General features: G+C 37.7%; 1 protein-coding gene across 4 annotated transcripts in view; it reads right to left on the reverse strand.

Annotated features, from left to right (window-relative positions):
* Positions 1 to 25,314, reverse strand: part of DENND1A (DENN/MADD domain containing 1A) — a 520,043-nt gene that overhangs the window by 356,325 nt on the left and 138,404 nt on the right. For 3 of the 4 annotated variants that reach the window (XM_010844030.1, XM_010844029.1, XM_010844031.1), the window contains exon 4: positions 8,519 to 8,568. In XM_010844030.1, the coding sequence (XP_010842332.1) occupies positions 8,519 to 8,568 (50 nt within the window). Of the gene's footprint in view, positions 1 to 4,097; positions 6,040 to 8,518; positions 8,569 to 25,314 lie in introns of those variants that run through there. The other variant, XM_010844032.1, reaches the window with a different exon arrangement.

Genomic DNA, 25,314 nt, shown 5'->3' on the forward strand with positions numbered 1-25,314 from the left:
AAAACCCACACACAATTCTGGTTGAAAATCCTTTCCATTCTGCCACACTGCATCAAATACAAGGAAAACTCTCCCAAGAAGTTACTATTTAGTTTAAGGAACTCAGGTATGTGAGGAATTCAGATAGTTGTCTCATCAAACAGACTAACTATACTTCCCACTAAGCAAGAGAAACCAAACTTGAGTACTTCCAGAATTAAGCCCAAGCGACCAGAGCCAGTATCACCCTTAGCTGTGCTTTCCACCTAGCTGTCTAGGTGAATACAGAAAATAGAAAACAACAACCATCTCAACCACAGACTTTAAATTTCATGCTGCCTCTTAAATGCCTGTCAGCCATTCAAGACCCCTCCTGCAGCATTTTGCCTAATCTTCAAATTATTTATAGGTTCAATGTATGAATGGTATGAAGCATGTGGATGGATAGTTTGATTCCAATCTTCCAGTCAGAAATCAGATTTCCTATATCAGCCTCACTTTTAAGTTTGAGGTGAGACGGTGGGATGGCATCACTGACTCAATGAACATAAGTTCGAACAAACTCCAGGAGATAGTGAAGGACAGGGAAGCCTGGTGTGCTACACAGTTCATGGGGTCGCAAAGAGTCAGTCATGACTTAGCGACTGAACAACAACACTTTTAAGTTTAGCTACATATCTTACAAACCAAGCAAGTACACTGCGCACTGGAACAAGTACTGAACATACAACATCCATCCCGCTGTGGAGCTGCCTGTCTCGATGGAGAAGCATAAACAAACACAAAGCGTATAGCTCGTGATAGTGTTATATGAAACCAAAGAAAGAACAAAGAGGGAAACAGAAGAAAAGGGAAAAGCCCTACTGAGATAATATGGTCAGAGACAGCTTCTCAAAAATGATGACAATACTGACCTAAAGGATGGGATGGAGTCTCTTCACTCCAGAACAGGGGACTTGGTGTTTCAGGCAGAGAAAGAGCTTCACAGAGAAGCTGTTTCTTTGGTTAGAAACAGCTGGGCATGCTCACGGTACAAAAAGGACTTCAGTACATCTAAGGCACAGGGGAGCAGAAGGAAGCGATTTAAGAAGGTGCTAGATAAAGCAAGCACCAGATCACGCAGAGTACTCCATAGATCATGGTAAAGAATTAAGATTGACTAATTGATTAGTAAGGGCAATGGAAAGGTATTCAATGATTTCAATCAAGAGAATAACTGTCTGGTCTACAGTTCTATAATTTTTATCTGACTCTTAGATGGAAAAGTTTGGAAGAAGGCAGAAGCAGAAAAAGAGAAATCAGGAGGCTAGAGCAAGTCCAGGTGAGGCTAGATGGTGGCTTAACTCCTGTACTGAGAGTGAAAATGGATCAGGTGGATAGATAGAGTCAGCAGATGAACTGAGATAGAGTTAAAAGGCAGTATATTACCATTTAATGGTAGGAAAGACTAACATGCTTGGGAAGAGCTCCAAGAGTTTTATTTGTGATATTAAGTCTAAGAAACTTGTAAATAGAAATGTCGAGTACATAGCTGAACACACTACATAGGAAATCTGGGGAAAGGCTTGGGCTGCTGCTGCTAAGTCACTTCAGTCATGTCCGACTCTGTGCAACCCCATAGACGGCAGCCCACCAGGCTCCCCCATCCCTGGGATTCTCCAGACAAGAATACTGGAGTGAGTTGCCATTTCCTTCTCCAATGCATGAAAATGAAAAGTGAAAGTGAAGTCACTCAGTCGTGTCTGACTCTCAGTGACCCCACGGACTGCAGCCTACCAGCCTCCTCCGTCCGTGGGATTTTCCAGGCAAGAGTACTGGAGTGGGGTGCCACTGCCTTCTCCAAGGCTTGGGCTAGAGCTATTAATCAGAAAGGCATCCACGCAAAGATGGTGTTTCACACCACAGTAAAGGATAAGATCACTTAGAAACAAAGTTCAGAGAGATACAAGAGAAACCAGGACTAAGTCAGAGAAACACCAATTTAAAGGATGTGCCGTGCTGTGCTCAGTCATGTCTCTTTGCGACCCCATGGACTGCAGCCCACCAGGTTCCTCTGTCCATGGGGATTCTGCAGGCAAGAATACTGGAGTAGGTTGCCATTTCCTACTTCAGGGGATCTTCCCAACCCGGGGATGGAACCCAGGTCTCCTGCATTGCAGGCAGATTCTTTGCCTTCTGAGCCAGCAGGGAAGCCCATTTAAAGGATGAGTAGAGATCAACAAGGAAGAAAAGAAGAACCACCAGGCAGAACAAGCAGGAAGGAGTGGTCGACTGTATCCACAGGCATCAAGATAAAAGACACCTACCGAATTGAGCAACATGGAGGCTTCAGACAATCTTGATAAGAAAAGCTCTAGCTGAATGTCAGAGCAGAAGACAAGCTTAAGAAGGCAGAGCAATAAATTAAATAGTGCAGGTAACTCTTCCAAAAAGAGGAGAAATAGGCAGTAATTGAATGGGCATGAAGAATCAAAAAAGTGAAAGTGAATTCGCTCAGCCGTGTCCAACTCTTTGCGACCCAATGGACTGTAGCCCACCAGGCTCCTCTGTCCATGGGATTTTGTAGGCAAGAATACTGGAGTGGGTTGCCATTTCCTTCTCCACAGGATCTTCCCGACCCAGGGACTGAACCTGCGTCTCCCACATTGTAGGCAGATGCTTTACCATCTGAACTACCACAGAAGTCAACAGACTTCATGAAGAGTCAAAAATGGCTATTATTTTTAGGATGGAGGAATACCAGAATGTTTTTAAGCTGTTAGGAATAATTCCATACAGAATACAGGCAGAGGCTTATGATGCAGGAGAAAGAAGATGAAACAGTAAGGTTTGGACTTTGGATTAGAATCCCAGATATACCACTCACTACTGATGTGATGAGCATAGGCACCTTTCTGAGCTTTATCTCTAAAATAGGAAAAATACTTACTTTGCAAAGTGGTTTTAAAAGTTAGAAATAATGTATACAAAGTAACTGGCATCTAATAGGTACACAGTGGAAGTAATTATTATTGTTATGAATTTATAAAATTTGAGAGATGGAACTGAAACATTTTACCAAACCTGTTTATTACAGCTTCCCAGCAAGTACTTATTGGGCCATCTACTGCCAAAGCATCCACTGCAGCTGCTTCTCCTTTCCCTCAGAGTATATGAAACATCAGACACGAATCAAGTTTTATCAAACTACCACATCTCCCAACCTTTAGTCATATGAACCTCAAAGCTTCCTTCCATAAACACACCTTTCATCTGCCTAAGACTCGGGTTTTTTACATTAGCTGTGCAAAGATCCAATTGGCAAAAATGGCATTGACCCAAAATGCCCGGAGACTAAGAGTAGGTAACACACTGCCAAATATCTGCTCGAGAAACTCACTCTTAACAACAGAGATGCCTCCACTCCCTCATCTACATGAGCCTGGCAAAGTAAAAATGAATCATAACTAGAGAATCAAAAAAGTATCAAAACAGAACAAGTATCAAAAGTAGAAGGAACAGCAGGGATCTAGTTCAATTCCCTCATTTCATCCACGAAGAAACTAAGGTGCTTGTGGGAGAAGTCACTTGTCTAACAGTACACAGCAAGTCAACGGCAGAATGAAAACTATAACTGAGGTCTCCTAGTTGCTACCCTTGATGCCCTGTCCACTAAAGCCCAATTGCTTCATGGTTCTCGAATGCTATACAAAATGGTCACGGGGCATAGATTAACCAATAGTTCAAGCTAAACCAAGGGATTAAACCAAGGGATTAAACCAAGGATGGAAAACAAGGGATGAAGGTGGCCAAATGGATTCCGTTTTGAAAAGTACAGCAGGATGAATGTATAGAAGTGGAAGCAAGAAGAGAGGTCTGGGCAGACACATGCCAATGCACTAATCATGTGCCTCAGTTTCATCTTTCAATTATCTGAACAAAAATGGGTTTAATTTTCTTCAGTTATCTGAATTTTCTACTTTTTCACAATAAATATATATTGCTTTTGAAATAAATGTTAAGAATGCTTGGTTAATTTGTGGTGTGATGGATCTAATGGTGGCAGTATGATATAGAACAAGTACGATGGAACTGGAAGTCATACAAATGTGGGTTTCAAAAGCAGCTCTACCACTTACCGATGGTGGGACCTTGGGCACATTACTGAACCTCTCTGAGCCTCTGTTTTCTCATATGTAGCTTTATGACAATGGCAATGTTGCCTTTAGTTGTAAGACAACATTTAGATGTGTAAGCCTTTAGTGAAGGAAAAGAACACAACACAATTCATGGCACATAACAGATACGTAAGAAAACGGTTAAATAGCATCAGAACCACATTTGCACCTGTGATTACATCCTAAATCATTAAATGATGCCTCTGCCCTTGAAAAGACTGTCATTTCACTTCATGCTTATGTCACTCGTGTGTGTACTAGTATAATTAATAGGACAACTGAATGGTAGCTGGTTTTATGGTTCTGAAAGAAGACAAGCACAAACATGGAGAAGAATAGCTTTTCCATCATCCAGTGAGTCTCCTGAGTGCTTTGACCAACTGAAGCAGGTTGCCAGCTATCGAGAGCAAGTAAGTAGCACTGCAATATGAAGTGGTATTCAAATCTTTAAGAGACTGCTTTCATAAACAATAATAAAAATTTTTGAGAGTGATACAAGGATCTCAGCACTGTCACTTCACTGTTCCTTTCCATCAAGAGCCTCAAGTATAGTGTAGGGGAGACATGACTTTGGCTTGGGAATAAGATTATCTGCTTTTTATTCCCCCAGCTCTGTAATTACATAGTTGTGATATAAGCAAGGCATTTCACCTCTACAGATCTTACTTTCCCTTCTGTAAAATGGGATACTTGAGTCAGATGAATTTCAGCTTTAAAGTCCTGTGGTCTTATTCCCACACATTTTCAAGACCCCCTTTCTTGTGAGAATCCAAGCTCTCCGGACACACACAGTATCCTCAGCAGGAGGCTCTACCTGCTCGGGTCAAATGATCTCTAGATCTCTAGGCTCATTCAGTTTCTTGTCTACTTTGCTCTTCAGTGTTGGGATCTCCCATTTACCCTCTTCTTGCTGTCCTTGCAGTCTCAATACAAGCCTCACTCACTATACAATGTTTTCTTTGACCTTCTCTGTCTTTCCCAACCTCACTACCCTTTTAGATAGATATTCTTTACTGTGTCTTTACAAAACTTTCTGGACTAGACTGAGAAACATGTGAAGAGTATGATACCATTTCCATATCACCCAACGTAATGCTACATATCCTGAACCTTCCTTGGTTCTTTTGTAAAAAAAGATACCACCACCATCTATCACCTAGAGTTGCTGGGAAGAATAAATGAGGTATTACTGTAAAAATGTCCAGAACATTGACTAGAATCATTTAAGAACTGAAATACTAATTCTCTTCTTTCCCTCCCTCTATTTGATGACTGGTCTTCCCACAAAGTGGTCTACTAAAAAAATGCACTCATTGTGGGAGACGGACATCTAAACTGTGCTGACAGCCTAAGCAATCCTTGGTAAGTCACAATTTCTCTACAACTCAGATTTCTTCCAGTGAAGAAAACAGCACTTGTTCTCATCTTTTATGACAGGAGGATAAAATGAGATAATACATGAGAAAACACTTTCTTTTGAAGAGCTACCAGCATTATTATGTTTCATAACTCCTAGCTTCAGAAAGAAAAATCTTAAAACAACAGATGAGACAGCAAGATGTCAATGTTAACGGATGATTTGATGATGACTGTGAAAATCCCACTCTTGATATATACCAGAAATATCAGAAAGTTGTATTACTGTTCCTTGAGGTAGAAAAGCACAGATACTGAAAAGATTAGGAAGCTTTCTTTTTTGAAACTAATCACCTGAAGCATTATTTCTCTCTCATGCCAACATACTTTCTAAGTCAAACAATATCATAAATACATCTGGGGTTTCGTGGGTCTTGGAATCTGGACATATCCATTCGACTGTGCTAACTGCAAGCTAATAAAAAACAGTGACATTAAAACTTCAGTTTTGTTTTGTTTTGTTTGGTAAATAAACTTAATTGGCTCAGTCAGTAAAGAGTCTGTCTGCAATGCAGAAGACTGGGTTTGATCCCTGGGTTGGGAAGATCCCTGGAGAAGGAAATGGCAACCCACTCCAGTATTCTTGCCTGGAAAATCCCATGGACAGAGGAGCCTGGTGGGCTACAGTCCATGGAGTCACAAGAGTCAGACACAACTTAGCGACTAAACCTACCTACCTAAACTTAATTATTATCATCTTCTCTGCACTGAAGTATGCCACAGGTAGAAGTGGGGCAACAGAAAAGAAAAAATGCAGTCCCCCAAATACAGTGATTTATTTGTATCAATGAGAGTTATCAATGCCTACAGGGTGGGTAAAACAATACAATCTAAGAAAGAACCATTGCACACAGTAAAGATTAAAATATATCCATAAAGAGACATTCCAGTTCCAAATGTTTTTGTGAAAAAAATATATATATATATGAGGAACACAATTAGAGGAGGCTAATTTGGAGAAAAGCATTTTAGAAGAAAGATGTTTTTCCAACAAAGTAAAGCCATCAGACATTACTAGTGACAGAACAAATTTTAGGACTATGCTTTTAGTCCTAAAGGACTAAAACCTAAGGACTTTGCTTTTCTTCCATTCTAGAATGTAATTACTCAGACAGGTAGGTAAGTAAAGATGGGTGTGTGGTGTGAGAGAGAGAGAGGGAAGGGGTGTGTGTGTATTTGGAGGGATTTAATCTCCTTGCACATTTCTTCTAATATTAGTTTATAAAGTCAATTAAGGAATACCTATCCAAAACAGATCACACTCTAACAAGGAGTCATATAAAAATATATTCTTATTTTTCTTTGTTAAACATCTCGCCACATTTTTAAAACATTTCAGCTTTATTAATCTGTATAAATATGTCCCTGCCATAATTTGTAATACAGTTTATAAGCGACTGGAGGAGATTTCATGCATCGCTAATTCATACATACAAATGTGAAGTTTGCATTAAACCTCTCTAAACAAAACCCTATTTCCTTGCTTTTTTTAGAAGCAATAGGATAAAGAAAAGACAAGAGGACTCTCATTACAGAGACTGACCCTCTTAAAATTAAGGCTATTCTGTTTTGAGCATCAACCTGCTACTAAAACAGCCCTGGTATCAGGATTTTAAAAGGCCTGAGTCTGGAAAGACTACAGTGGTTGACTGGCTTAAAAAATAACATGTTAGAATCAGAGAAAACAGTGATTATAAGTGGTTGGCAACATTCCAGAGCTGCTTTTTAGTACTCCTTTGCTTTTTAGTACTCTTTTAGACTCCTTTGGCTACCAATTCCCATCTCACACCATTCTTAGGTTTATGCCAAATAAACCAGGACACTGCGAATACAAAGTGTAGAAAAGATCCAAGCAGAATACTACCCATATGCACTCCAAAGCACTAAATTCTTTCAGGCCTGCCTTGTCTGGGTATACTAAAATATACAACAGAACCTTCCTGAAGATGGGCACACTGTATAACTTTCTTGGAACAGATTATGGCACTTATTATTTATAATGATATTTTCTAAAACCTCTATCACTAAAAGTAGAATTTTTAATATATAACATTTACACAGTTTCATAGTTCAATTTTCCATGAAGAGAACATTACAAATAGGCAGCAATCAAGTGAAAAAAATAAATGACTGCAAAAATAATGTTTAAACTATAAAGAAAAATATATAGACATTTCTTGAAAATAGGATAATTGTTTTGTCATTTTATTAACAGTTAGTAAATTATAGTTTTATTAGTTAAAAAAACTTCTAAAATTGTTTTAAAAGTAAGCCATTTATTTATAAATTAGCTATTGGCTTATTTAAAAACAAAAGTAATCCCTCAGACTATTTTAATTATCTTCAAGTTATCATATTTGTACTGCTTCAAGAGACAGTGAATCATAATGCAATACTAAGGAAATATTCAGATGACTTATTTTTTAGTTTAGCAATCTATTGAAAATGCTTATTTCCCCAGAGATACTATTCTTAGCCAGCTACACAAAATTCAAGACACTATTTGGCAACATGCCTTTTAAATAGCTGAATACCTTTGAACAAGTTGGGCCTATGTTGATTTAAAGTTGAAGTCTAACAAATTTAAAACAAAGTCCATATAATACTCATAAGGCAATATTACTTGGTTAAGTAAAATATATTCATATTTCAATAAAAATTAAATAGAACTGGATTAAATACCAACCATTCTTAATCATGGTTTGAGTCTGATAACCAAAATTTAAAAATTAATGTCACATAAACTACATCATACAAACTAACCAGTGCAAAGCTCTAGGCTTTAAACTTTTTGATGGTGTCAATAAAATCCCCAGGAAAGGAGAATACTGTAACTCTCCTTGGAACATAGGTGTTTTAAATCATGGTTAAACAGACAGAATGTTAAGAATGGTATGGTTTTTATTTTCCATAGCAAGTTTATTGACACTTTTTCTTTCTAGTAAAGTTTGAAAATCTGATACTACCTGTCCACATAGAAGGGGAAACAAAACTTGGTCAGAGTCTGTAGAACTTCCTGTGGAGAGAAAGAGAGATAATTTATACATCTAATGGGACCAATAAATCTAACATTAACCACGGCACACAATCTAGCAACTTTACCCTAAAGAAAGAGGAGACAGATGAAGAAATATGGGCTTTATCAATTACATGGGAGGAGTACCAGGCAGTCAATCATGAGAAATAATAAACATGATCAAACTTCATTAAAAATGAAAAATTAATCAAGAATCACACATGGGCAAGCAGCAGGAGTCGTGCAGGAAAGCTCTGAAGGGAGGGAGGCGGGTGGGTTGCTGAGTGTTAACACCCCTCCAGGGACCATCTCCAGCCTGACCATATGGATCAGAGTGAATAACACTGAGCCACATGGGTTTGGCCTGGCAGGGCCGCTGTTGCTGGCACCATTTTTGCCTGTTACCTAGGAACAGAGGGGGCCAGGATTAGACAACGCTTCTCAACATCAATAGGCCAAATCACAAGCAAAATAGAGAACCAACTTGAAGATAATTGTCCCCAAACATTATCAACTACATTTTTTTTAGAGTTTAAAACTTTATTTATTTACATTATAAAGAAGTTACCATTTCTGGCATGAATTTATTTTGTAATCAAAATATAAAAATTTTAAGGGTACAGTATTTTTAGTCTTTATCATTAAATATCATTATCAAAATTGTACACACTTACCTGCTTGCAATTTATAAAAACCCAAAGCAAACTACCAGTTTAAATTTCTTTTTACAAATATGTATGTATATAACACCAAACATTATTCCGGGAAAGTATGCAAAAGGGTACAAGAAAAACCAGACCCTTCAAAGAGTTATTCATAAAAGAGAAACTTCTAACATTAAGAATACTATATGAGACACAATATAAAGTGGTATATGACTTTTCCTAATAGATACACTGCACATATAGAGAATATATACGCTGCAACACACAAACTCAAGTAATTATTATTTCCTTCGTAGAATTTTCTCTAACTTGACTTAATTTTAAAAGCAAACTTGGACAGACCACAGTTGGTGCTTATCATAAGTTCATAGACCAATGTTATAAATTTTGAAAAAGTATTCCTTTCATGCACTTGATTTGCTTTTTAACAATTTAAAATCCCAACTTCAAGACAAAATGAAGAACACATTTTTCAGTCATTGAGAAGCTGGTTCAAATTAAAACAAACCTGCCCATTGCAAATCCTAATCCAAGTGATAAATTAAAGATCAGTTTACAAATGTAGCACTTTTCTAACCAATAATAATGAATTATCAATGCTAACTGAATTGATGCTTCTCGCTTCATTTATTTTTAAAACCAGTTCTATCATTCAAGAAATAAACCACATCAATCTAATAACCCACTCAATGAAGCAGAAAGCACATTGACTTCCTCTGCCAGAGCATGTTCTGCCTACATAATTCAATTGAGCATATCCTACTTTTTAATATCATTTTGGACTGGATGTATATCACAGCACTGTTAAGGCACGTGGTGAAACAGAAAAGGAAAAGAAAAGTGAAAAATGGTGAGTAAGAATACTTCAGCATATCCTGGGGGAATTATTAATACATTAGTTAATTTCATAATGTGGCATAGTCAAAGACTATATATGTATGTGTGTATGTGTATATATTGTTTTAAAATTCATGTTAAAATAAATTGCAATAGGTAACAGGGAAACAGAAAAACAATGGCAATTTCTCAATGCATAATGTTATTATCAGGCCAATACTGGCAAAGAGAATCATACAAAATATTTATTTTAATGTCTGCAGTTTTAATTATAAAATATATTATAATCCCCCACAAACTAGGCTCTTAGGATTTACATGCAAAATGAAATTCCTTACAAATTCCTTTCACATCAAGTTTCAAATACCACAAAGCATTGCTTGACTCTAGTTTATGTACCAAGCATTCTTTAAAACTCAGTCCCCTGTGCTCACTCATTGCCAACATCAGCTAAAAAGACATTTTATCCTTTACCCTTCAAAAGTTAGAGGTGCAGAAACACTCCTCTACTCTATGCTGGAGTTGAGCTGCCAAAAGGCCTCAAGATTTTTTGAAAGAAAAGACCCCCATGGCTACAACAGAGTCAGAGAAATCTGATATGACCAACTTATTACTTACTACAATATAGAAACTACTTACCACTTTCTAACGTCAAGAGTAATAACCAACCATGAACTTGTCTGTCAGATAATATTAGAACAAATATCAAAATACCCAACGTAGGCCGAGTATAACCCACCTCCCAAGAGTTTTCCTTTTTACTCCAGAAAGCAGTGGTAAGTCTAATTAAGCAATGGGATGGAGGAGGGGAGGAGAGAAGGGAATAAAGGCAAATGTAGGCACATGTTTGTGCATTACAATATGTTTCTTCATGTTTGTGATATTACAAGAGCTTGATATTCCAATTTAAGTCAAACAACATGGTGGTGTGCTGTCAGAGAAGAAAACAAAAATGAGCATTACTCTGTGTTAGGCATATTCACACATTATCTCAATCAGAACTGAAAAATTAACTTCTCAGTTTGGGGAGGACAGGAAGAAGGGGAAAATAAGTAATGTTTTCTATAAACAAAAACTGATGAAACAAACCAATTTTCTTAATACTAATGTTCTCCCCTATTTATAAACATTTAACTACCTGATCCTCTCATTCCAAAGAAAAACACAATTAGTTTGATATGAAAAGTACCACTCTCGGAGAAAGGGGACTTTAAAAACCCTGATTTAAACATATTTTGAGCCTTATGCTTATAGTACAGTATCCCCCAGTCTTTCAATATTAACTTTACTGGGAAAACAGTCACTAGCTAGTTACCAACCCCTTTTTCTCTCTAGAACCTGTGTTAGAATCTCTAGTGTCTCTGGCTAGAGAACTTTCTTTGTGGAAGGTAATTTTCTTGTTTCCTCCTCTCCATCTCTGTCTGTCTCTCGCCTACCCAAGCTCTTTCAGACAACTAGCCTCAGTACAACCTCAACTGCCACATAAATCGGTCTTCGAGATGCAGTCCAGCTGATGAAATGTAAATGACCTCATTGCTAAGGCAGGGGGTGGGGAAGACTGTGCCAGCTCTCCAGATCAATTCCCAAGTTTATATTTTCACAAATCTTTTTATGTACAGTTTGATTTTTTAACATTTTAATGAGCAAAAAGTGCATCTATAGTAGCCAGTCACCACAGTTAAAGTGCAGGGCATGAACTAGATCCCAGGAGGGAACCAGTCCACCATGTCACCACTGGCTTTAGGACATTCGCCACCTGGTTCCATGTCCCCAGGTTCCAACTCTTTTCATAATCAAAACACTGCTGACATTATAAACCCCAGACGGGTTTTCTAAAATCCCTCCCAATCAATATATCCAACACATAACTTATTGGAGACAACACTGAGCTCATTGATTAAGGTGAGTTCAGTAGCAAAGTTTTCAAAATAAATGAGACAAGAATACAGCATTCAACCCCTTTGTGTCACCAGACAATTTATGAAATAGGCAATTTCCAAAAGGGCTTTTCTTCCCAACACAATATGCAATACTTCATGTTGGAAGAAGTAACAGCAGAGGGGGCAGGGAGAAAGCGTGGAGGGTGGGTAGTTGCACTAACCTTTCAGTTATGTGTATATTAAGCAGCAGATCACACAGTACAGGAGAAAAGCAACATCTACAAGCTCTGCCCACAAGGAGATAAACCAAATCTCAGAATGTGAATCAAAATATGAAATCAACAACCCTAAGTCTGGATTTACTTGCAAATGAAAATCAGAAATGAACTCAAGATTTATTTCAGTCTTCTTTGGATTCACTTCACCCAATTTGAATTTGCATAAAGTCAGAGGGTCCATCAAGGGAACTTATTCCAATATGGACAAAGTCAATTATGTTCTGTTGAAACTGAGATATTACCTTAAAAACCTGGTAAAATTTTACATTTATAATATTATCTATAATAGAATTCCATCTGGAGGCAAAAAAAGTTTGAAGACTAAATTTAATTTAGTTAACAAGGATTATTAATAATGAGAAGGCTAAACCAATTCCCCCTGGATTTGGGGTGTGGAGTGAGAGGGTATATGAGATCCTGCAACACCCATCAGTTCAGATGTCAAATACTTTGTTTTCATTACTTCACTGAAACCCATAAGCAAAAATTAGTTGTGTTTAGTAGATTAAAACAACTGACAGTCAAACACAGACATACACACTCCACACATAAATGCCACCTGAAAGACAAAAAAATAAATGCCACCATGCTGATTATAACGTCCAGTGGGGTCACAAAATGTTGGGAAATGAGGCACATTCTCGACAGCTCAAAAGGAAAAAGAAAATGTGTGCAGGAGAAGATTTAAATAGAGCAAAGAGATGGCTTGAATTTTAAAATATGTAAAGCTATAATCAGCCTCTTTGTAGATTGCTGGTGTAGTGGTCAATAATTTACCTTTGTCCAAAAAAAGAGTGAAGGAGGAAGAAGCAGGGAGACAGTAAGAGAGCTAACTTGTGTAATATCTAATATGCATAGTTAATACAGTAATTAAAAATTAAATTATAATAATATATAGAAATTCACCATTTTCTATATCATGTATCATATACACTTTATGTCTAAATTATCAAGGACATTAAGTACATCGGTGGAAAGCTAATTTATTTGTTCATTTCAAAATGTAGATGTAGATCAGTGGAGCCCAAATACTGTTTCACTGTTTCTAAATACTCTTATTTCTAAAATACTCTGTTTCTATGTTTAATTTTTTTTTTAATAGCATGAGGGAAATGCTGACCCTCTAAGTCCTGCAATTGAGATCAGTGCAACTGACTTGAAAGAAAAGTCTTTGATTGATGATCTTAAAACTCAAGTTGAAAGTTAAAAACAGAACACACACAAAATCCAAACATATAAAAAAGCTAACAAAATTTCTACTTTAAGCCATTTCAAGTTAAAACCAGGGACTACAAGTAAAAGCTAACAGAGGTTTTAATGCTTATGATTAAGAAGAGTAAAACAGAATGGTAAGGTCTTAGAAGCTTAATTAGCACTAAGTTTAACGAGGTTGATCAGAAATTTCCTAAATATGAAAACAGGAAATACAATTTTTCTCCTTCACTAGAAATGTCAAATTAAACCCAAGATCCATACTACAGTTACAACCAAATTTTTGTATTTTTTTTTTTCAGTGAGAAAAAGCTTTGAATAAGGGATTTTACAGAAAGGCCTTTCAACACCCAAACATAAAAGCCGGGTCAAATTTCTAACAACGCTGCTCAAATGCTACATACAGAGTCTGCTTCTTTTCTTTGGTTACTGCAATACTTATTCCCAGCTCACTTTTTATAAACTTTAGTTAATTTTGAGCCATACATATGTTATCACTAAGCTAACTTGTGTAATATCTAATATGCATAGTTAATATGGTAATTTAACTATAATAATATATAGAAATTCACCATTTTCTATATCATGTATCATATACACTTTATATCTAAATTATCAAGGACATTAAGTACATCGGTGGAAAGCTTACAACAGAAGAGCCACCTCTAGAACTAATTCTAAATCTAAATCTTCGTGACCTTTTAAGTCCAAAGTAAAAATACTGACTCTTATAAAAAAATTTTAAATTCTACACAATCGCTTTATCCTTTTGTATCTTTCCCTTTCTTTAAATATTACTTAAAACAAAGTTGTCCCCTAATTACAATATTATGTAACATCCTATATTCTCAGATTTAATTTTATTAACTTTAAACCTTACAGCAAAAGGTTTGAAAATGAGAGAGCTATATTTACAAGGTCAATGTTTAATAATCTTTTTTACACTGTTTCAAATACTTCCAAAACAAACAAATGATTTGGTTAGAATCTCCACAATTAGCATTCAGAGGTATCAGTAATACAATTCCTTACACTTAACAGTATTACTCTACAATATTTTGCTTTGTTAATTACCCTAAACCTTTCAAATCCTATTGTCTGAACATTTATGTTATCAATTTATCTAAAAGAAAGAAAGGTTGGGGGAAAATGCAAGGGCAAGGTTGGGGGGAACTTTGGTGGGGGACATAAATCAGAAGGTACCAAAGGAAGAAAGTCCCAATAGTGAAAGTGCAAATATCATTTTACTGAAGCAACTTGCCCTCAGGAAGATACTACTCAAAAAAAAAAAAAAAAACTACTAATAGAAATACTATTTTGTAAGCATATTAAAAACTGTCGGATTTTAAATATTTTAAATGCTCACTAAAATGTGCACAGATGGGCAACTTTTCTATTCACATTAGTCTAGGAAAAAAATCTTTCATTATCAAGCTCAAAGTCCTTGAATTTTTTAAACTTAATTGTGCCTCTGTTTCTTAGAATTCACACCCCAAGGCCAAAGCTTTCCTGCCACCAGCCCTTCAAATCTGACTTGGACATTACACGGGAGGAGGCTCCAAGCCTCCCTGAGGTCTCACTCCTTTTACAACACGAGAAAAAGCAGTCGATAATGGGCCCATGCTGAATTCACTGCTCTCCACGTCTCCTCTGGGGACACAAGCCTAGCAGATGTGATAAAAACTGTGTCAGAGAAGTGGCTCTAGTTTGTGCCTTAATGACAACTTAAACCTCTAAACCAATACAACCAAAGGACTAACAGAACTGGCTGTTACCTCTCTCTCCTGCCAATCTTCGAATATCTCTGAACTAAATTAGCACCTCTACCCACAACATCCCCTGCCACCCCATAAAATCCATTCTAATTTTAAAAGATAAATGAATTCAGCAAACACACTGGCGGCACAAGTGTCTGGGCTCTGTGTGTGTGTGTCCTATAATTAAGCCCTAGCACATATTTCACGTAGTTTAGGTTTTTCCAAGGTATGATTGTGCATTCAGGTATCTTAAAGGACTGCCTAGTATATTTCTTCTGATCACCATTCTGATGACCATATTAACACATGCAACTGGTAGCCTTACAGTTCCCCAAAAGTGCCTAAAGGCCTAACAGTTATTTTTAAATACATTCAACCATAGGAAAGAAAAGTGATATTCTGAGTTAAACATTCTAATTATTAAAATTTATACAGGAGAATTTTTAAAACCATGGGTGGTTATACTTTTCTTTTAACTTGTAAGAACTCTTTGTCTAGCCTAATGATATGGTAGCAAAAAAATAGATTTAAATGTGTACTTCTGATAACATTTTCTAAATTCTATAATTCAGCCTTCAGATGATAGGCCTTTTTACCCAGTATCTTGAAAGCCTATTCAGTCACAATTGCATACCCACTTAATCAGCAATCATTGTTCTGGGATGCAGGACTTTGTTGTCAAGACAAGCACCAAAACCTTAAAAAAATTTTTTCAGAACTGGCATAAGAAAAAAGTGATCTTTGTCAGACAAGGACAAATTTATGCAAATCTTTTATAAACATTCACAAACATTTATTTAGCTTTTGAAATGTTGGCCTCATTTGAGAGCATGAAAATGAGGGGGAAGTAGGAAAACGCAAAGGACAGCTTAGAAGCTGGCACGCTACATAAATATTCAGAAGGAAGATTATAGGATTCATGTTAGGCTGTCTTAGGCTTCTCCAAAGTCCACACAGAATAGCAAAGAACAAAACTAACGAGAAGTACAGCAGATGTTAGACAATGCATCAGCCTCTTTTCCTCTCACTTGGCTATACTTGGACGCTTTTATATTTTCTTTCAATATGGTTAGGTCATTCAAGGATTCTCCTATAGACTATGTATTGTGGCTACAGATCTATAAGCTGGAGGTCTGTCAGCTTTCCAAAAGTTTCCAATGAAAAGGCATTATGCAAATTCTACTTCTCCTACCCTCTTTCAGGGGGGAAAAAAGCCTCCAGTATGCAGTCATCGGAGTATTGGAAGCCCCAGCCTTCATTTCTGTATAGCTGTGTTTGCCTCAGGGCCACGCTGCTTGTTTTGACAGTGGATCCCCCTAGATAGTTGGGATTAGTCGAGCTTGTTTAGATAAACTTGAAATCAAGGCCTTCTCTAGGTAGACAGCTAGATGTAGCTACCGAGTTTCCAGCTGCCTCCTCCTTTCATCCCCAAACAACTGGAGATTCACAGTAGCTATCACAGCCACAGGCTATGTCACATACATAAGTACAAAATTAAAGGCTGCTAAAAGAAGCCTTTGTAAGTTTTAGTGCTAAAATAAGGAATCTGTACTGCTTGGTTTATACAAATTATTCTAGCACTACCAGTATGGAACTGAAATCATCAGTTAACAAGGCATATTAATCAAGGTTCCCAGCTCCTTCCAGTAGACAGGATCATAGTTTGATAATATACCTAACCTTCTGCTTCTTAGCTCTTGTATGAGAGTAATCACTTAAAATGTTGAAAAGGAAATAATAGGCTTTATTTATCCAGTGGCAGGGGATGTCAGACACTGTCAACCAACACTGTGAGTAGAATATGAAAATCAAAATGTAAATATCATATCCACTTTTGAGAGAGAATTATTTAGCAATTGATTAGACAGGGCCTCAGTACACCATCATCTCCAATTACAGAACTGTTTCACAATCAACTTTTATTTTCCACAACTTGCAAATTCTGATGGAATGATATCAGGAGGATTCAAGAACTGGGGAAATTTATACTCAGAGCAGAACAGATCGATGACAGCTCATTACAAAGACAGAAGGCAAGTGATATGAAACACTATTGATATAAAAAGTATACAATTCAAATAGTTTTCTAAAATCTAACACTCAAAAGATTTTACTCTTTTGCAACTAGAAAATGTCTCTTCAGAGCACCAGAAAACTATAAAGAAAATAATTCAATTCCCATATATGTTTTATTTCATGTTACATATCTTGCTCCAACACATTGATGTTTACCTGAGGCTGCCTGGGATAACCTAAACACAACTGAAATAGGTTTAAACATTTTCCAGAACTATTATGTGATGAAGCATACAATACAAAAGGCTTCTGACCATACTGTCAAGTCACACAAGGCAATCTTCAAGCAAATTCACATATCATCAATGAAAACGTGCTTTCATAACTTTACAGTTAAGTCACTATTTAAAAGACTTAAGACACGTAAGAAATTCTGAAACTGCAGTCATCACTTGAAGTTTTCTAAAGAAAGTTTTGGGTTATTTCACGTACAACTACCAACTAAAGAAGGGCACACCAAACTTCTTCTCTAAAGGGTCTAGTAGTAAATATTTTAGGCTTTGTGGGCCACTTATAGTCCCTGTCACAGATTTTTCTGGGTTCCCCTCTTCACCGACTCTTCAAAAAAAGTAAAAATCATCTTAGCTCAAAAGTCACAAAGCCCTAACCTCTGATCTAGTGTGTCAAGAAACCTGGTCTTGACCAAAGTATTGGTCAAGTATTACCAAAACAAACTCACCAACACTCCAAAACTCAAATGTAGAAATTCCTGAAAAGTAAAATGATGGTCCCAATCATGTTAGCTGTCTGGTGATCCAACAATTCACACGTGATTATTGCTAAATGGCCAAATGTCTACTGCATACAAACATGCTCTCTTTTGGAAAAATGATTTAAAATACAAAGAAGTACAAAGAATTAAAAAGAAAACATATTTCCACCACTAGGAATTTACAACTGTTTCGTGGCATGGACTCTTCAGAGAAACAATTTCTTCTTATATTAACAGTTTGTCACTACAATTAAGGTACAGGAGTCTTCTTGACAGAAAAATGGATTCATGCTCTCTGGATTCTTAAGAGCTCTTCAATTTGAGAGTTATTTTGTTTATAATACTTTTAAAAATAATTTTACTGAAGTATAGTTGATTTACAGTGTCAATTTCTGCAGTACAGTAATGTGATTCCATAGTTTAAAATATTTTAGAAAGCAATATTAAAAGAGAAAAAAGCTTTTTCTGGTGCTCTCTAGGCCACTCACTCAAACACATGTTATATGTACACCCAACGTGCTACTGGATGTAGAAAACAGAAGAGCCTCTTCTTGACTCTCTCACTTCTCAATTTCTACTCCGCTCTCCAACTCCTTTCCCCTTATATCGGTTTCCTAGGAATTTATCTTCCTTCTCTCTCTGTATCCTCCTCCATTAATATAGTCTACTTTACCATCACTGTGTAAATAACTCAAGCTCAAATCTTCATTTCTAAACTACCTCTCCACTCCAGATGCCCATTCCAGCTTTCTTTTGAACACTTCTTCCCCATGTACCATAGGTACTTCAAGCTCAACATGTTGAAAATTCAGGTGCATCATCTAGGTCCTAGTACACTGCTGTCTGCTAATCCCTTTCACGCCATGAGAACAAGAAAGAATTTAAGTACTTGGGGTACAGATGATCCATTCATGTGACTTTGATTCAAATATTTGCTGTGGTTGTTGAATTTCAAAATAACTCTGAAGAAGCCTTCCCAAGTGTCAACTAACAAGAAAAAGAACAAGAGTCCCAGAAATCAAGAATATTTCAAAGTCATCTCTAGATAAGGAAACTGGTATGTTTCCCTAAGTAAGATAATTTAGTACCAGACAACGTGCTACTGATCCTGTCTGCATGGAGTTTTCAATCTAGTTGGAAAGACAGATGTTATGCAAAGGAATATGCTAATACACTATTAAAATTGTGACAGCACACTCTCTTCAGTCCTTTCACAGCTTCTAAGACAAAATGACAGGGGCTTGAATTTAGATGAAAGGGTCAAGAAAGACATCTCAAAAGGCAACATTTTGAGCTGAGACTTGAGGAATGAGTAGATGTTTAGAAAAGCTAGACAGCATATGAAAAAGCAGAGACATTACCAACAAAGGTCCATCTAGTTAAAGTTATGGTTTTTCCAGTAGTCATGTATGGATGTGAGAGCTGAACTATAAAGAAAGCTGAGCACCAAAGAATCAATGCTTTTGAACTGTGCTGCTGGAGAAGACTCTTGAGAGTCCCTTGCACTGCAAGGAGATCAAACCTGTCAATCCTAAAGGAAATCAGTCCTGAATATTCACTGGAAGGACTGATGCTGAAGCTGAAGCTCCAATACTTTGGCCACCTGATGCAAAGAACCGACTTACTGGAAAAGACCCTGATGCTGGGAAAGATTGAAGGCGGGAGGTGAAGGGGACGACAGAGGATGAGATGGTTGGATGGCATTACCAACACAATGGACATGAGTTTGAGTAAACTCTAGGACTTGGTGATGGACAGGGAAGCCTGGCATGCTTTAGTCCTTGGGGTCACAAAGAGTCAGACACGACTGAGCAGCTAAACTAAACTGAGGTGTTTACCACACAAAGATTGCAAGAAGGACAGGGAGAGGAAAATAAATAACAGCAAAAATAAACAACAGCACGAGTAAGAGCCCTTGCCATATTCAAAGAAATAAAATAAGCATGGCATGATGGAACAGAGGAGGTAAGGGAGAGAGTGGCAGAGACCAAATCATGCAGGGCATTAGAGGGCATGTCCGGGAATCTGGACTTGATTCTTGGGCACTGGAAGTCACTAGGAAGGTTTGAATCTTCTGCAACCCACTTGCATGTCACTTCCTAACCTTTCTGTCTACTCCCAAGTCTTCTAGATTCCCAGGGGATTCAGAAGCTCTTCTCAGTGAGCTCCCTGAGTCTCCTGAGTTCCCATGCCAATCCTATTGCCATCATGCCTATCATAAGACTATCCATAATCTCAAGACCCTCCATTTCCACAGGAGGGGAAAGACACACAACTGGGTGCCTGTCAGACCTCTGAGATGGAAGAGGGGCCTCAATAATAACCCTGGCAGCTGAGAGAGGGGTTGTGGTGGAAGAGAGCAACATAGCAACTGTACCAGATTTGAATAGGATCAGCTTAAATCTCCCTTCAGAACCTAACAGTCTACATGTCTTCTTGTTTAAGCTTCACAGGAAAGCAGTGAGACCAAATAGACAAAGAAGAACTGAGTTTATCAGAGAATCAATATTTATTCTTAATACAGAAAATGAAAAGAATACAGAAAACTATTAAATCTATATAAAATGTAACAGTAGTCATTCCTGTCAAAGGTTTACCATTGATGACTTAAACCTAAGAATTATGTATATAATTTAAAGTACCTAATTGACTTATCTAAGTTCTTCTGTTTCAGCCTGTATTTTGTTTTCCATATACCAATGGTCATCTGCCCTCTGGAGGAGGTTAAGCAACAAGTGGAAGGAGACTGACAAAGCCGCCGATGTGTGTCGTGTCTTGTGCTAGAAGCTTTACATATACACAGTGATCCTATGAGTAATCTGATATTGACATTACCACTTACCCGCTTACACATGAACTGAGCCTTGAAAGTCAGGTAAATTTATTTTCTGGTAGAATAGCAAAGAAATTTGCCTACCTGGAAACAGACAGTGATGGAAAAGCTAAGATTCAAACCCAACCACATCTCTCCTGGGAGCTCAAGCTCCTCCCATCTAATTTTCAAACTGCAGCAGTGGAGTAAAAGACTTTTGTTGTTGTGTCAAAAGCCGTAGGTTATGGTAACTTTATGTGCAAGCTTGCCCAGCTTACCCTGGTTATGCTCATTCAGTCGGTCACTCAGTCGTGTCCAACTCTTTGCGACCCCATGGACCGCAGCATGCCACGCCTCCCTGTCCATCACCAACTCCCAGAGTTTACTCAAACTCATGTCCATCGAGTTGGTGATGCCATCCAACCATCTCATCCTCTGTCATCCACTTCTCCTCCTGCCTTCAATCTTTCCCAGCATCAGGGTCTTTTTAATGAGTCAGTTCTTCGCATCAGGTGGCCAAAGTATTGGAGTTTCAGCTTCAACATCAGTCCTTCCAATGAATATTCAGGACTGACTTCTTTTAGTTATGCTCATTATCGCTATGTTATCATGGTGCCCCCTTGTGCACTCACAAGTGTCTTGGATTGGATGCTATGGTCGTTAACCTTTGAGAAAGGGAAAACAATGGCTTATCTGAAGGGTACTACTGCCTTATAATGGGAAGCTGGGGAGTGGTATTAGAACAGTCTTTATCACTTGACTCAAGGCTCTTTATCCATATTATTGGATTTAACTACATTCTAGGACTTAATGCAATACCAGACATCAACAATTACACAGAAACAGCAGTCTTCTCTTTACTTCATTTTCCTCATGCTACATTAGAAAACATTTATTAAAAAACTAGACTTATTCAAGTGTTGTGTACATATCATGCCTCATTCTCCTACAAATTCTACAAAATAAGAATTTTGTTTTACAGATGGAAAAAAAAAAATGATGCTGAAAAAGTAAAGCCTTTGCTCAAAGTAACATTTCCAAAGTCAAATCTCATATAACATGGGGATACTTGCCTTTTACTTTTCTTTGAATCAAACATACCCTAACTTAAAAGTTTTTATGGGGGATGAAGTTTGTTAAAAAGTAAGTGAATAATGAAAAGTATCTTGGCTGTCATTATATATATTTGTTATAACAGATACATTTTTAAAATTCAAAATATTTCTCATTTTACCAGGATTTTAGATCTCTAGGAATGATAAATATTTGGCAAGTTGGAAGAATTCTCTGATAAAAATAATGTTCTTAACAACCACTGTTGATACTTCTAAAACAAGGCAACATGTTTGAAATATATTCAAATATAAGAATCTTAAATTCCTCTGTTAGGCAAGGTGAGATTTAATAAGTGTGTGTTTTGGTTTGTCCTGCTGCTGCTGCTAAGTCACTTCAGTCATGTCTGACTCTGTGCAACCCCATAGACGGCAGCCCATCAGGCCCCCTTGTCCCTGGGATTCTCCAGGCAAAAGCACTGGAGTGGGTTGCCATTTCCTTCTCCAATGCTCCTACTTTGTTCAAATTCTGAGCCCAAAGATCATAGTGTGAACATTATTTGGTTGTTTATTATTATAAATCAAATATTTGCCTATTAACATCCATGTACAGTACCAGGTCCTACAGATGAGACATGTAGCAGGCAAGTATCCCTGACTTTCTGCCTGGGAGAGAAGAAGGATACGTAAACAAGCATGTGCAATAAACTGTTTTAAGTTTTCTGACAGAAGTATGGTCAAGAAGAAGGCAGGCACTATCAAGTCCACCCAGGGGAAGTCAAAGATTCCTCAGAGGTGGTCATATTTCAGCTGACTTTTGAGAGGTGGGTCAGCATTTACTAAACAAGCAGACTAGGTATTTAAAATATTATATAATGTCAAATAGTTAATAATACTTAGAATATTATATAAATATAATATACATATGAAATATTATAGAAAAATATTCCTGGGATAAAGGCAATGTGAAACAGTATTACATATTTCACAAGGTTGATATGACAGTACATGATTTTTGGTAAATTCATTTTTTTAAAAAAACAATGTTAATTATCTTTTCCATTTCTACCTACCAACTCTGCTATATAGGTAGATATAGATATACATACACACACATATGTGTACACACAAACTAGTTCACAGCCTGGGCTTCATGTTGTATCACATTTGAAATCTGAAACTGACCAAAGTCTGAAATTATGGTAGAAGAAGGAAATGGCAACCCACTCCAGTATTCTTGCCTGGAGAATCCCAGGGACGGAGGAGCCTGTTGGGCTGCCGTCTATGGGGTCGCACAGAGTCGGACACGACTGCCGTGACTTAGCAGCAGAGGAATATTAACTCCACTGCACAGAAGTATTTTTTGAATGAAAGTAAACACAAATAATACAAAGTACTACCTGCAACTAAAAAGGCTAATTTACAAGGACAGTGGGACAGTTTTAAAACCTGAATTTGAGGTTTTAAAAACGGAAAGTCTCCATATACAGATTTCACAGCAGAAATAAATAAAAGTAATTATTTAAAATCCTTTTATTACCATTTAAAGAGTTTCCATATTTTCTGTACATTTTCAGTTCAGTTCAGTTGCTCAGTCATGTCCCAATCTTTGCGACCCCATGAACCACAGTATGCCAGGCCTTCCTGTCCATCACCAACTCCCGAAGCCCACCCAAACCCATGTCCATTGTGTTGGTGATGCCATCCAACCATCTCATTCTCTGTCATCCCCTTCTCCTCCCGCCCTCAATCTTTCCCAGCATCAGGGTCTTTTCAAATAAGTCAGCTCTCTGCCTCAGGTGGCCAAAGTATTGGAGTTTCAGCTTCAATATCAGTCCCTCCAATGAACATTAAATTTCAGGACTTGTTTCAGGTCTTATCTCTTCATCTTTACTTGACAAAGTACTCTCTCTTACTTTTCTGACCTCTCTAAATTTTGCTCTAGAACAGTGTGTACTTAGAAAGAAAAGATTTTTCAGAATTCTTCCTAGGATCAGTCTGAAATTCTCAAAGCAATGTTATGACACATAACCCCGCTGCTGCTGTTAAGTCGCTTCAGTCGTGTCCGACTCCGTGCGACCCCATAGACGGCAACCCACCAGGCTCCCCCGTCCCTGGGATTCTCCAGGCAAGAACACTGGAATGGGTTGCCATTTCCTTCTCCAATACATGAAAGGGAAAAGTGAAAGTGAAGTCGCTCAGTTGTGTCTGACTCTTCGCCACCCCCTGGACTGCAGCCCACCAGGCAATACCTGACAAAACAAAGGCACCAAAACCAGGTTACCCTGTTACCTTGCATCTATTCCCTAGAAAAAGTAGGCACTCTATAATAATTGGCTATTGCTAAATGTCAGGTATTATTCTGAGCACTCTACACATCTCAAATCACTTTAAACCTCACAAGAATCCCAAGATGCCTTTACTATAATTATCTCTAGATCACAGGTGAGAAAATGAAACCCCAAAGATGTAAATTCCAGTAAATGACAGAGCTGTCTCCAAAAGTTTTGTGCTATCCTTTCTGGAATCTGAACTCCTTAGCAATTATGTCTGTGTATTAATATACTTCATATTCACAATTATTCACTGGCCCCTAATTTATCCTAACTGCTAAGAAGAGCCAGTAATATCGACTATGGTCATTCCTATATTTGAAGAGTTCACAGTAAATAAATAATACAATTATTTATTGGGCTTCCCTGACAGCTCAGTTTCTAAAGAACCCACCTGCAATGCAGGAGACCCTGGTTTGATTCCTGGGTCAGGAAGATCCCCTGGAGAAAGTATAGGGTACCCACTCCAGTATTCTTGGGCTTCCATTGTGGCTCAGCTGGTAAAGAATCCACCTGCAATGTGGGAGACCTGGGTTCGATCCCTTGATTGGGAAGATCCCCTGGAGAAGGGAAAGGCTACCTACTCCAGTATTCTGGCCTGGAGAATTCCATGGACTATAGTCCAGGGATCGCAAAGAGTCGGACACAACTGAATGACTTTCACTCACTCAAACAATACAATAAAGGAATCAATGCACCAAGTGCTCAAGTGCTGAGGATAGAGAGACTAAGTCAGGGCAAGTTTTACAGAGGAAGTGACAATAAACTGGGCATTTAATGTTGAAAAGAAGTATGTTGGATGGGAGGGAAGTGAGAAAGGCATTTCAACCATAAAAATATCTTGCACAAAAATATAGAGGTGGGAGAGAGCTAACCATGCTGGGAAATAGTGAAACATTCTATCTATGTCTGGTTATAAAGGGAAGTGGTAGGAAACCAGGCTGGAGGTTGGGGCAAGGTGATGGGCCTTAAATCCAAGTTAAGAAATTTGAAGTAGATCTTGAAGGCACCAGGGAACCATCAGGAGTTTTGATGTTAAGAGAATTGGTGTGACTTGATTTAGGTTTTACAAAGATATTTCTGGCCATCTTATAGAAGGTAGTGATTACAAGGTCATTGGGTTGTAGGTCAT

The sequence above is a fragment of the Bison bison genome, unplaced genomic scaffold (assembly GCF_000754665.1).
Source record: "Bison bison bison isolate TAMUID 2011002044 unplaced genomic scaffold, Bison_UMD1.0 scf7180017864193, whole genome shotgun sequence".
NCBI lineage: Eukaryota > Metazoa > Chordata > Mammalia > Artiodactyla > Bovidae > Bison > Bison bison.